The sequence below is a fragment of the Papilio xuthus genome, unplaced genomic scaffold (assembly GCF_000836235.2).
Source record: "Papilio xuthus unplaced genomic scaffold, Pxut_1.1 DF826115.1, whole genome shotgun sequence".
Classification (NCBI taxonomy): domain Eukaryota; kingdom Metazoa; phylum Arthropoda; class Insecta; order Lepidoptera; family Papilionidae; genus Papilio; species Papilio xuthus.
The window spans coordinates 5,345,011-5,360,036 of NW_013532534.1; the positions used below are offsets into that span (position 1 = coordinate 5,345,011).

Genomic DNA, 15,026 nt, shown 5'->3' on the forward strand with positions numbered 1-15,026 from the left:
TGAGTACGGAGACTTTATGAATATTGTTTTTGTTCTCGATGTTGAATAAAACAATAGTCCTAGCAAACTATTGCAGTGACTAAGATTGATTTTAGCCCCGAAATAGTTTCCCGATACGAAAACAGGTTTTGTATCAACAGTTGAGTGATGCGACGTACGCTAGATGTGAATTCAATTTTCGCTATTGATGTTTCGCGCGAACGTTGCAAGCTTCTGTAACGATAAACTGTACAGATTTATTAGCACGTATTTATTACATATGTGTCATTTTAAGTTATCTTTTTTTTTCACTTTTATAGCTTTTTGTTAAAGTAATTTTATTTAAGCATGCAGTTTTTATTTGGAATTAAATTAACCAATTACGTCATTCTTTAAAAACTAGAGACGATAGCACATTGAATCTTAATTTGAATGAATCTTTTAAAAATATCTTCGCTGAAATTGTTGTCTTAACAAGATAGTTTTTGTACTGCTTTAATTTGATTTTACGCCTGTTTGTTGTATAAAACTTCCTTAGCATTGCTGAAAGAAAGCTTAAGTATTTAAAATGCTTCAACGTAGCATCCTGATTCTATTAGAGCTTTGTTTTCTTTATTGTTAAAGTTTCAAGCGTTGCTTTTAATTTTTAAAATTGTTTCTTTTAAGTTTGCAAAATTTAATACAAAAAAGAAAAATAAATATCGAAGGATTTGTGACTACAATTATTAAGTGAAGATTAATGAATATCGTACCTTCAAAATATAATACTACAAATAGATTTTAAGCTCAACACATTACTTGCTTTACAATCCAACATATCTTATTATCTTACTAATTGCTATTGTTTGGATGGATGGATGTTTGTTTGAAGGTATCTCCAGAACGGCTCAACGGATCATGATGAAATTTTGCACATATGTAGAATATAGTCTGAAAGATATACGCTACATTACACATCATTAAGTTCTTTTTTAATTCCGTGCGGATAGAGTCACGGGCGACAGAATGTTTTTAATAAAAATGAAAATATATTACTTAACTTTATAGTCAAATACTCTAAGTGTTATAAAATAAAAGAAGTATTAACTGTAAAAGCGCATCACAACACTATAAATAAAGGTTGTTAAAGCTCTATTTATTTCAACTAGGACGCCTCATTGAACACGATCCTAAAGCCTTAGATACTTTGTAAAACAACAATTGTAGGACGGTAAAAAGTTCGTGAAAAAGCCTTATTGCAAGCTTAGTATCGGCAATTGAACTTCTTGAAATTCTCCACGCGGTAAATTTCATCTGTAAAGTATTTCCCAACAAATTATTTTAAAGTACTACGAATATTTAAATTATTATTGTCGGGAAGTTTATGCTGCATTGCTCTTTCAGTCCAAACAAAGAAATACACATAGAAACATTTTTAATTAAGACTATTTCAGTTGATTTTTTTACTTCATACACATCAACTGTTATACACGAGATGAACTTGAATAATAAATGTAATTGATTATTAACTGAGATTCAACATTTTGAAAACACAAATTAAAAAAAAAACAGATGTAAATAACATTCAATTTTTAATTTCTTTATACTTTCGTGAGACATTATTATAAACTAGGTGTCGCCCGCGACTTAGTCCGCGCAGAATTGAAAAAAACATAATTAGTAGCTTATATGTTCTTCCAGACTATATTCTATACGTATGCCAAATTTCATAGAGATCCGTACAGCTATTCTGAAGATACCTTCAAACAAACCTCCATCTATCAATCCATCTAGATATTAGCATTTATTTAGTATGAAATAAGATTAGACTGTTAGATGTAATTTTTTAATCTGTCTTTTTGAAAAAATCGTGTCAGACTTAATTTATAGGATTATTTTTTACAGATAAACCTGTGTGTAAAAACACAGAAGTAATTATAGTGGGTGCAGCTGTGAACGAAGCAGCTAAAGTCACTTGTGAAGTAGATGCTTTTCCACCGCCTAAGAACTTTCAATGGACAATCAATAACACTATTGGAACTGTTGAACTAGAAGCGGTAAGTAATTTGCTTTTAACTAAAACTGAAACTGTTGCCTTAACAAGAATGGGCATCAAAATCGACTGTCTAAGAAAAATTATAAGACATATAAATTGTGATACCAAAACAAATTAAATACTGCAACTTAACAACGCTTGTACTTCTGTTTGCAATTAATTCCTTTGTTAAAAGATACAAAGAGATTAAGAAAATCGTTTTAATTATAGTCTTGTCTGTTCCAAAAGGGAAAGTTTACAGTGGACGGCGCCGGTCGATCCGTTCTCTCGTACACTCCAAGTGGGGACACGGACTACGGTTCTTTAGCATGCAGAGCAACTAATCTAGCCGGTCAACAGATAGAACCCTGCCGGTATACATTGCTACCAGCTGTCAAACCAGATCCACCGTCTAACTGCTCTTCGTTAAACCTCACTGATGATTCAGCGGAACTACGCTGTGTTGCTGGTAATTAAAAAAAAGTAACAATTGATGATAAAATAAAGACCATAATGTATAAGATATACAGTACATACAGTACAGACATACAGTCATTTCTGTAATTAATTCATACTTGGGATGAAATAGATATAAGATATATTCAAAGAGAATTTCAATTTTGTAGGTTATGATGGAGGTCTTCAAACTACTTACGTAGTCGAAGCTTGGGAGACGGAGGCATTAGTAGCTAACGTGTCGGCAACTGCACCAGTTTGGAAGCTGCACGGGCTTGGCTCAGGCAAAGCATTAACACTTGTCTTTTATGCAAATAATGCTCGCGGAAGATCTGAAATTACAACACTGAGAGTTCACACACTTTCGAGGCTGGCTTTACAGACTGGTGAGTGCCAAGAATAATATAGTTTATACTGCTTATTATCATTCGTAGACGACTAGCATTAAGAGTATTTTGAATCCTATTGTGTTGTTTTAAAACGCCAATTTATTCTGATTCAAGCTGATGATCATTTGATATCCAATGTTTGTTTTGAGCTAATGTTTACATCTCCTTTAGAAGCGAATACAAGAAGCAATCGAGTGGACAGCAGCTGGGCGCTTGGTATCGTTGCGGGAATTGTGGGAACGCTCATTGCGGTCACCATCATCGCCCTGGTTGCAAAAAGAAAACATCACCGACCACTACAGTATGAAGGTGATACTGGCTCTTATTGATGTGTTCTTTTGTTTATTCTTACTATAAGTAACTTGAGTTTATAAATTAACTCTACGTCCACTTTGTTATATTTTAAATGGTCTGACTAATTATTCCTTTTGCCATTCCAAAAGGAGCGTTTCTTCCTATGTGAGGTGTGGGATCTTTTTGTTATTAATTTTTTATCAAAGTGGTAACACAGTTCGTAGAACCCATTACTTCACCAACTATGTAGCATCTCTCTTAAGGTCGCTCCCTTTAAATATCCGTGTTATTCTAATAATTATTAATAAATTATTTAAAGGTTCTTGATTTTGAGCCTATTTCCTTTTGAATACAGATTACGTTTCCTTTGATTGCCAATTTACTTGTAATTTCAATCTATGTCATTGATACGTTTAGATCTAAAGTGAGAAATATAATCAAATTCTTCGAAGATAATCTCAAACAAGAGACTCGTTTTATTAATAACAAGGAATGCCAAAATAATTCTTTAGAGAGAAATCAATTTTATTATGCTCGTACTTATGTTGTTTACTACTTCAGTCTAGAATTTGTTATTTTCAAATTTATAAATGACAGAAGTTATAGATTCTGATCACAATATCTCAAACGATATTATTAGCATTCACAGCGTGTTCAAGTATATTATAATACCATCAAAGAAGAATACTAAAAATGAAACACTGCACCATAACTAAGAAAAATGTTTCCACATTATTGCTACACAGACCAAGCTTCCATTCAACTTTGAGCGCACACTGCACGACCGTTTCCTAGTATAATTCCTTATTGTAGAATCCTATCGTTGGAGCATATATCTTCAGAGCTTCGCGTGTTTCATGCCCACAGTTGAGAATATAAATGTGCTTAGATGAAATTTTACTACTCCTTATTATTTCTTTGAAAAATAAAAGGAAACTAATTGTTACAAAGTTAAAATATCGAAAATTGAGTCTAAAAAACTAACACCGATATGTTTATTAAGATATTGTTAGAACATTTTAATTATGTTATTTAATACGACATTATAATTATGTTAATTTTTTTTTCAATAATACTAGCTGTCACCCGCGAATTCGTTCTTCAAGTGTTCTTCCAGACTATGTTCTATATGAATATCAAGTTTCTTTGCGATTAGTTGAACCGCTGTAGATATCTTCAAACAAACATCCAGTCATCCAACCATCTAAACATAATTCATAATATTAGTAGAAAGTAAGATTTTATTATCTGTATTAAAATTCTTTGCCATAGATACGATTTATGTTACATTATCAAACGATTTTGTTTAATAAGTTGATTTAATTTTTATATAGTAGAATAAGACATCTGAATGCTAATACCCTAAGCAAATTAAACTTTATAATTACAGGGATGTGGCGTAACCGGGACTTAGGTTAACCACTCCTATTAGCTTAGTATTTATAATTAAGATAATATTTAACTGGTTAAAAAGAAAATTGGAGCATATGGGACAATTTCAGACCTGATTCAATCTACTGTTGATAAGTTTTCAAAATGGAAAGTAATTCCTTATTTAGTGATTAAAATTTTGAATTCAAATTTAATATCTAGGCGAATAAATGTTCCAATGTTATATATTTATGAAAAGAATATAGATAATAAAACAACAAATACTTCAACTTGAAGTAAAGTTACAAGTATTAAGGAGAGGCTAGATAAAGTTTCACGGCTGCCTTTGACCGACCTTAAGTTTTTGCGAACATTGACCGAAGCCATTACGCTATTTGTGGTTAGAATGCTATTATTTCTTTAACATATGTAGCAGGCTTGTGTTAGCTTGTAATAATACAGCATATGTGTCACGACAAAGCAGTAATTGGTAGTAAATGGGTTCAAAGAGTCAACGAAGCAATTTGGTTAGAATTATAGACGATAATAGACTCACAGTGTTCACGCATTTAGTCTAAAATGTAGTATTTGATGAGGTCATAGATTTTAGTTGTAAGTTTTTGATATGGCAACATTCTAACATATTATTGTGACTGAAATATATTACCTTTTTGGTAGAAGAAGTTTACAAATGGTATGTGCGTTTGTCGCTGTATTTAAGAGTTACTGATACTTTGGGTGTTTTAATTAGTACCTCTAGTTTAGATGGATGGATGTTTGTTTGAAGGTATCTCCGGAACTGCCTTATGGATCTCGCTGAAACTCGGCATTGATGTAGAACATAGTCTGGAAGGACATATAGGCTACTTATTAAGTTTGTTTTTAAATCCGCATGAACGAAGTCGCGGGCGACTGCTGGTATCATTATATTATTAAAAATCTTTTAGTACTAAAAAAATATTTTAACTAATTTAAATATACTACAATCTTCAAATACTGTTTATAAAAGGTACAATATATCCAAATGTAGTCCACTAAAATTTTCTACTTTTCTTGATAGTGAAATTCTCGTATATCTGCGCGATAACATCACCGAGGATTGCATGCATAGCTAAAAATGTTGAAAAATACGATACATTCGGAGCTCGCAAGGTGCAAAAATGTGACGTTCGGTTGCAATAAAGTAAAATATGTAGATTTAAGACAAATACCGTTGGATATTTTGAATTCATTCTCCAATGCTATTTCACTTACTATAAATATTTAATCGATAATATAAAAAATAAGTTTGTCAACTTCCAGGAAATTTTGTCAATTTTAACACGATCTTGATCTTACTTCTTACTAATATTATAAATGTAAATGTTTAGATGGATGGATGTTTGTTTTAAAGTATCTCCAGAACGGCATAATGGATCTTGACGAAATTTGTCGAACATAGAACTTGTTTTTTTTAAATCCGCGCAAACGGAGTCGCGGGTGAACGCTAGTGGATAATAATGCAACAAAAAGATATGCCATGGCTATAAAAGTATAAGAGTACAAACTTCTCTTCTCTTCAAACAATATGAAGTAATTATATTGAAAAATTAATAAGCATACAAAAGGAATGATTACAATTAAGCATACGTAAATTTACATGAAAATCTAGTATTCAATAATTATGGTCACGAATTCCCTACACCGCTATTATGTACGTTTCATATTAACGTGCCTTTCGAAGCACGAAAACGCTCGACATTAATTGCTTCTAAAGCGGTCATCCATTCAAGAGTTGACCGACCGAAACGTTAGTCGACCTGGACAATCATTTACTCTACAATTGTACCATGAAAGTCTCCTTTACGTGGGTTGAAGTATATTTTTTCTATAGATTGTATGTTAACTTATTTTGAATACAAATCACGTGGTAAAATGTAGAATTACATTTCCACAATATTTATTTTAGAATTACTCAAATTAAATTATAATGACACTAGTAATGTAAGTTGTATTATATATTAAAGTACATAAGGACATAAGGACATAAGACGCCTACCCTTGGTTACAGTTTTAAAGGATTTATACTACCTCGATGCATACATACCTTTAAGACAAACTTATATAAGAGATAGAGAAAGATAAATTCTGTTATTACATTACCCTTTTCGGTTTTTAAATTCATATGCCAAAGTAAATTTCCCATTGTTGAAAGTGATAGTCCTACTAATAAATAATGTATAAAATTATATAAGTTCTATAAAAAATTGTGTGCACATTGGTAGTGAATTTTGCTGATGAATAGAGACAGATTTTCTCGCGTGTCCGGAATTTTCAAGCAAAGATCGACTCGACTACGGTTTTTACTGCATTTGAAATGTGATTTATGTCCTGTATTCCCGCTGAAATTGCATACGTTTCGTCACTTAGATACAGACGTTTTATTAAGTTTTGTACAATGCTCAAGATATTGGAAAGAAAATTGCGTTAAATATTAAATATACTGCCGTCTATAACAGCGTCGGTGGCTCAGTGGGTAAGCACTTTACTTGCAATCTGCAGGTCCTGGGTTCGAATCCCGCCATGTACCAATGTGTTTTTCGATTTCGGATTTACATATGTACGTTTATCCGACGTTCTTACCGTGAAAGAAAATATCGTGATGCAACCTGCACATATCTGAGAAAAAATTCAAAGTTGTGTGAAGTCAACCAACCCGCACTTGGCCAGCGTGGTTGACTATGTCCTAATCACCCTTAATTTAGGGTAGGTTCCGAGCCCCTCGGTGGGGACGTATAGTGAGCTGATGATGATGATACTGCCGTCTAATTCGATATAAACGACTTTTAGAGTTTAAAGTAACAGACATATATAATATTATAGTTCTATTGACTTTTCTACTAACATCTGAAGTCGTAAGAAATAATATAAATAATAAAAAAATTGGAATATTAAAACGCAATCTATGCCCCTAATTTTGAATTTGTACTATTAACTCTCCCATCGTTTATAGTTGTTTTATTGCAAGTCATACTGTTTTTGTTATTTAGCTATTTCCGCAAAATACACGTAAGATTACGTTGATTAGCATGAAACATACGTATATCAGATCAATTGATACGGATCATCTGATTTGAAACGTTGTATATCTGATTGAACTGTATCTGACTGATTTGAATCACATTCTCGTGTGTCAAACAAAATAGACCCGATGAAAGGCATAAATCAAAGCTAAAAGTACAATAAATAGAAAGTTAAATTAAAGGTAATTTACAGTGAACGAAATAATAATATGCTTAAACAACTCAGTTGATTTTAAAATATTAATTATTAGAAAAATAATAATAAGTTTTTTTCAGCTCCAACGCAGACCGCGAAAGCGTATAAGGGTTCAATTCAACCCGTCAATCATTCACCAATACAGCCAGATGACAAAAATCCAGATGTCGTTCCTCTAGGTAAAGGTAGGTTACTTCTCTACTTCTAATACAAAACTTATGTTTTCTAGTAAATGTAGTATGGATTCAACCTTTTAATAACGTATATAATCAGTCAAAAATTAGAGTAGAGCAACAACATATTTAACTAAATTTATCTACATCCCATATTTATCTGCACATAGGTCCAACAATAAATCGTCAAACGCTGTTTAAGCGTTATAAAAGACCACAGTTGAAATGATTAATTTTTAAAAATCCTTTGTTCTGGTTAAACTCATTCTCAATGGAAAGCACATTGGAGGTATAAAAATTAAAAACAAAGAACTATTAAAATGGACGAAACAATCCCCTCTATTCAGATTTCAACTGCACGCGCGATGAGGAGCGGCCACCTGAGCCGCCCCCCTACGGGGCCGTGGTGTCGCCCCCTGTGGGGTCATCTAAGAGCACTCACAGCTTGCACGACGTTCGGTCTAACACGCCTCATACGCCGAACACACCGGCCTCTGATATACAGGTAAATGTCGAGTGCTCATAATTTACGGATCGCTTGCTATGCCATGCCACCTACAAACATGACTGTTTGAAATATTTTGAGTACTTAACTTAGTGCGTGGAATATTTAATAGAATATTTACATATATAGATTATATTAGAACTTGAATTTTTTTTTTAAGTTATTGTTTATCATCGAAATAATTTCAGTGTATTTTACTCTTAAATCTCATATGTTTGTGTATGGAATGCAGCCTGCCAACCCATCATAGGGGAATGGGCAGGGACATCTCCTCTTGGTTGACGTGCCTCTTTGTGATAAGGAAACTTACTAATATAAATGTTATGTATTTCATTATGACACAGAGTATTGGTACTTTGGCGGAAGACCGGCGCAGTGTGACCAGCGGTACACTATCCCGACGGAGGGAGGTGGTAACCACAAGAACGCCATTGCTCGCCAACGCAAGAGAAAGTTGCGTTTAGATAGATTATAGTAGTCTAGGTAATTTGTATTATAAAATTGTTTATATCAGTGCAATAATCGGATATTATTACGTAAATTATTGTTTTTTTTTTTCCTCATAAATCTTCCAGATAATGTTTAAAGGAATATATTATTTATTTTCATCTCTACTAGACACATATTTGTACTTTTAATTTTGTAAAGTCTCAGAGTAATTGTATATGGTATTTTTTTAAACCCTTAGTTGGACATCGAATATAAAACAAAGACTGTTTCAGCTGTCATTTTTTTTAATTAAATTGACAAATTAGTGAAATAAGTGTGTAAATAATAAATAATATACAGTCAAATAATTTATTTTCAAATAAAAAAATATATAACGAACACTGTTTGTAAAATATAATTAAATATTATATTAACTTTATTGAGGAAATGTAACGCATTAAAATGACACACTATAATTAGATTTCGGCAAAATTGGAAATTTAAACAAAAAAAAAAATTTTCAAAAATTCAAAGAATATTAAATTCTATTAAATTTTGATTTCAAATACTATCATATAGCTGTTCTGTAAACTTCTTGAAATATATTTACGTAAAAGTTTCAATAGAAATACAGACAATAAAACATGTAATAGTTAAGCGATAAATCATTTAGTGTTAAATTTCCTATATTTACTTTTGTACATCTACGGTATGAATAAAATCGTGATAAAAAACAAATGACGATACATAACTTCGAATTTTCAATGTCTAAACGAAAACACGCAGTAGGGGGCTAGGCAAAGTGCACTCGCTTCGTAGCGATTCCATAGCGAACTTCAAAAATGTAAGGAACTGCGCACGACAATTACGTGACTTATCGAAATTTATTGTCAGTTCCAAACATTTTTAAAGTTCGTTATGGAATCTCTTCGGAGCGAATGCACTTTGCCTTACCCCTGTGATCATATTCAGAGACAGTTAACATTTCTGTTAAGTAATTGTTACCAGTGTGAACTCACCTTTAGTTCACTAACAACAATTTAAAAAAAAATTACAAAACATTGACACATGATTTTCGAAATCATATTTCAATGTACTTTATACGAAACTGTTTGAATACTATACGTATTATATGTTATATAGAAAATAAATTCACTGTGATGCTAATAAAATTTATTACTTGTAATATTAAGGGTCCGTTCACACAGACCAAGTGAGAGAGTAGAGCAGATTTTTATCGCAAATTAAATTGAACTTTGTCCAATAGATACAAGGTTTAATTTTACTTTTCAAGTCTTTTAGGCTTATTTTTTTTTTAAGAATGTATAATTAAACCTTATTTCAGGCGTATAAAGCTCAATTTTATTTCTAATAAAAAATCTGCTCTGTTTCATTCCTCGCTCTGTCTGAACGGAGCATAACTCTATATTATGTCACTAATTATACATTTGTACATAAAGTTTAATGTTATAAATATAAGTGCTATGAAGTCACTAGATATTTACGAAACTATCAATTGGTTAAATTGTATAAAATATATTAGAAAAATTATGTTATAAAATATTATTTGTGAAATAAAATCATTGATCATAGATAAATGTTTAAATAATTTTGCATACGTTGTTTTATCTCTCTTCCTTTTTTTGTATAATTTATTTTGTTTTACTAAATAATTCTGAAGACTTCTCGACATATCGTATGGAATAAGCAGATATGTGTAAATTTTCTTGATATAATAAATTTGCTTATTAGAAAATTAAAAACTTTTTTTATTGCATTATAATTATAAGTTTGTATTGAAAAGTTAATTTAAGTCAACAAATTTAATTTTAATTATTAATAAACTCGTATAAATTACCTTAGGTGTAGGTATACAGTTATGGACTCTGTAACGTTTAAGCACTTTTTTATTTTCATTTAACCATAAACAGTTTATTTTACTAAGGTTATTTAAGAATATTATTTAACTTTTATATATCTAAAAGAAAGTAAACTATCATTGAAAAGTTCTGTGCCTTTTTAAATAACTCTCTTTGATCAGTTTTGCTTCAATTAGCAAACGATCGCTAGAGAGCACTGCGTGTCCTGTTGGTCTGTGTGCATATGTATTCTAAGCTCCCTTCCCTCCAATTTAACGTAGCTTGTTCTACTCCAGGTATATTTAATCATCGTTTGTACGATCAATTGAAAAGAACGAGTAGAATTCATGGTTGGGAAAAGCACTATTTCACGGCTATCGACGTATGCGGCGCATAAATCTACTTTTTTTTAGGGGAGAATATTTTCGTTACGTTTTTCGATCAGCAAGCAATGGATTTGAATTTATTATAAGTAAAAAATACACATACAAATAATTGTTTTGTCTCAACTGTGAATGAATTCCATTATAAAAACTAAATAATAATAAAAGTTAAGGCACATTTCCACATAAAACATCGATTTCGTATACTCAAATATGTATACAATCGTAAAAATGTAATGAGAAATTAAATATTTAACAACCCAAAATTCAACTTCACTCTTGTTTTTACTTCAATGAAAATAAAGTGAATTCCCGTGAGATTCATTTGAGTAATTGATACGTACGCCCCGTCAGTTTAAACGACGGGCCATTACTAGACCGTTTACCCTGCACTCGTAATCAGAAGAAAATGGTCGGTAGTTGGCGGCTAGCTGTTGTTACGAGGTATTACGAAAGAACAGGCACTGAATAAAAACATGCCAGAGAACGTTTTATGTAGTAGTTTGTTCTGGTAATTTCATTGTCCCTTTTTATGAGTCAGACTATTTGCACCCGATAAAATATCGGATGTGTGTCTGTTACGAAAAAGTTCTGGACGAACAAATATCTGCAATATTAATTTTTAAGTAAAAGAAAATTAGAAAACTTCCTGTCTAGACATGCCTGTTCCCTTGAAACATTTTTCCCATTAAAATATTTAAAAACACTTCACTGCAATTTTTTTTCTATAAAATAAAATGTCCTGAAAAACGTTGTCGAGGAGGTAATAACTGTCGACCACGAATCCATTGAATTCTCCAATGAAAGTGGCATTCGAAGCTTTTTCGTATTGTTCATAGTAGACAAAAGGCCTCCTTCTCTTATTGTTTTCGTTACCCATAAAGCATTGTGGCCACTGTCGCCGTATCGACGTCGCTGCTGGAACCACAAATAAACGCAACGTCAACAACATTGTTTAAAGAAAATACTTGACTATACTTCCAATTTGTAAATATACATTTCTGGACGATTGTTATGTTCTGCAACATTACAATATATGATTCTGCACAATTGTGACATCGTGTTGAATTTTATTAAAGAAAGAGTAAATTTTGTGACTGTTTTAGGCAGAACAATCGCATTAGAAAATAATACTTTATATTGTCGTCGACCTATTTCGTCGAACTTTTAAACCTGTTTTTGTACAAAAAAATTATCAGTTTGCAGGTCCAATTTGCGTGCCAACTTACAGGATACTTGTATTAGAAAAAAGAACTAAGTCATATAAAAGCGTTTAAGACATCTTAGAATGTTAACGTTACTCCAATAGTTACCTACAAACATATTGTGTTCCAGCTTCTTTTAATACAAAAACAATATTTCCCGCAAGTAACGATGCATTTCTTTTGTTTTCTAATTCTGTACCCGTACTAGAAATCCTAGAATCAAGATTAAAGGAATTTCAGCACTTGAATGAAAGATCTGTACTGTAATTAATATTTGACAGACCTTCTTCGAACACATAATTTTGCTAGGATATAAACTGCAGATTTCCATGTGGCGTGGTACTGGCACATTTTGACTTTCTTCCGCTATACGTCTACGTACCTCTTCAAAGTTGATATTAATGTTTTGAAATATTGAAATTTTATATATGAATATTACTTTATTTAGAGATTTCTCTACCAAACTGCAGTTATGAAGATTTATAAAAAATGTGATATTAAAGTTGTATATAAAAAGGTTTAGGATTTCCTCTTCATCAATATTGGTAAGACGGTTGTAATCATATAGCAACACAGCAAATAGAAAGATGAATAAGTTTCATTAAAAATTTATACATCAATGTTAAGCATTTTAAAGTAGGCTACACCTCTGACCAACGTATTATAACAAAAGTCGTGAGAGTTTATTTTATAGATATTGCTATGCACCGTTCGCTGTCATGGAAATAATACAAACAAATTGTTAGTACTTCTCGATACGAACCTAAAATGCCATACATTGAAGAACTCTCGAGCGTCTTACAGTTCAATAGCTCTTAAACAACGGAGGCCAACTCAACTTGGAAATGTCGAATCTGATCTAAAATATCTGAAAACCGTATAAAATATCTACAATACCTTTTAAAATATGGTTTCCTAATTTTATTTTAGAAAAAAACAATTTTATTTTCTAATAAAACTCAAAAGAAGTTTTTGGGGATTCATTTAATAATTCAGATATTGTAATGAGGTTTCTATTATCTACGTACAAGCCTGATGCCTTCCTTTGTTTCTGACAATTTCCATTTTGTTTCACTTGTACAGACATAATCTTGAAAGTGGTAGTTTTAACTATACAATACAATTCATGAAATATATTAACTAAAAAATAAAACTTCTTAATAATAATATAAATGCGAATGTTTAGATGATGTTGGCGGCAGCCCCACCAACAGCCTAGGGCACAGTGGGCTAATCACCTAAATCACCTGCTTGTCCGAACTTTACAGATTCAAGACTTGACTTGACTTGAATGTTTAAATAGATGGATGTTTGTTTGAAAGTATTTCGTAAAATACTAGACCGATCTCGATGAAATTTGGCATGTAGTTAGAACATAGTCTGGAAGAACACATAAGCTACTTATTGAGATTTTTTTTAATTCCGAAAGCTAGTATTTTATCAACTCAACAAAATTAAACTGATATATAAACACGGCTAAACACTCACGTATATACTCACTGCAGTGAGCGACGGGCCGCGTCCGCGAAATAATACCAGTACCACTCATCCTGATGAAGGGCCCCCGATGGGTTCGAAACTAGTCAGTGCTGCCACCGGACGTATATACGTGAGTGTTTAGCCGTGTTTATATATCAGTTTAGTTTAATGTCTCACGAAAGTTTGAATAATTTAATCAACAAAATTACTCTAATAATTACTCCTTTATGAAACAGTGTTATCTTTAGGAATATTTTAAGGCATGAATGAATTTTTGGTTTTGTTCTCAAGTAAGTATTATCGAATGCGGAAACACTTCAATAGCCCAATGACAATGAAGGTATTGAAACGTTCATAAAGGAGATCTTACGATGAATGAAACCTTTTTGGTGGTAATAAATGAAAATCTACATTTTGTTTGCCGAATTCTATTAAATTTATATGCGTAGTATTTCATGGAATGTTGTTATTATTTAATTGATTAACTTCTTCAAACATATAGTAGTATGTAAATAAATTTATATTTGTTTCTATTAATTTGAAAATTTAAAAAAGTTTCTAACTCACGCCGAAAATAATAGTGAAAAAGTTTAAAATTTTTACTGCCTCTAAAAAAGCTATTGCTAAGCTTTTTTTATTTTATATGTTTTTAATTTTAAAAAATAAACAAAATCGAATTTCTTATAATAACGTCAAATACAAAACTGCAATTTTCCACTTTCATGACTATTGGAATAGCGTTGGAAAAGTTCCAAAAACTCCTTTCGATGTTTTCTTAGACAAATGAAATGGGGTTGATGGGAAATATAAGGAAACCAATTTATTTATAAGAATCCATTGGAAAATATTTACTTAAAATTTTATGTTATCTTCACTTTACAGATCTAACATAAAAACGTTAAATATTAAAAAAAAAACATATTCAGTGCGCAGTTGCATAGTATAAATATTCCTAGAGTAAATATGAAAACACTTTTTTAATTTTTTATTTAATTATTTTTTCAACACAACAAAGGAATCAATTTTCAACAGTGGTAGAGCCCGCTTTAACATCTTCGCACGAATCGGCCCGTCTCGCCCGGTGAAATACCACGACCACACAGAAGACAGGCGTCAAGTGGAAGCAATTCCGCGTTTCGTCTGATGAGTGTGCGTCCCGGAGGCCAAAATTAGTCCTCTTTCCCTTCCCATCCTATTTCTTATAAGGAAAGGATGGGAAGTGGAAGTGGACT

At 31.8% G+C, this 15,026-nt stretch overlaps 1 protein-coding gene across 1 annotated transcript in view; it reads left to right on the plus strand.

Annotated features, from left to right (window-relative positions):
- Nucleotides 1-8,903, plus strand: part of LOC106123242 (nephrin) — a 36,523-nt gene extending 27,620 nt beyond the window's left edge. The window contains exons 10-16 of the mRNA XM_013319473.1: nucleotides 1,864-2,015; nucleotides 2,243-2,462; nucleotides 2,620-2,835; nucleotides 3,010-3,147; nucleotides 7,842-7,946; nucleotides 8,282-8,439; nucleotides 8,784-8,903. Of these exons, the coding sequence (XP_013174927.1) occupies nucleotides 1,864-2,015; nucleotides 2,243-2,462; nucleotides 2,620-2,835; nucleotides 3,010-3,147; nucleotides 7,842-7,946; nucleotides 8,282-8,439; nucleotides 8,784-8,903 (1,109 nt within the window). The remainder of the gene's footprint in view (nucleotides 1-1,863; nucleotides 2,016-2,242; nucleotides 2,463-2,619; nucleotides 2,836-3,009; nucleotides 3,148-7,841; nucleotides 7,947-8,281; nucleotides 8,440-8,783) is intronic.
- Nucleotides 8,904-15,026: the final 6,123 nt, after the last annotated feature.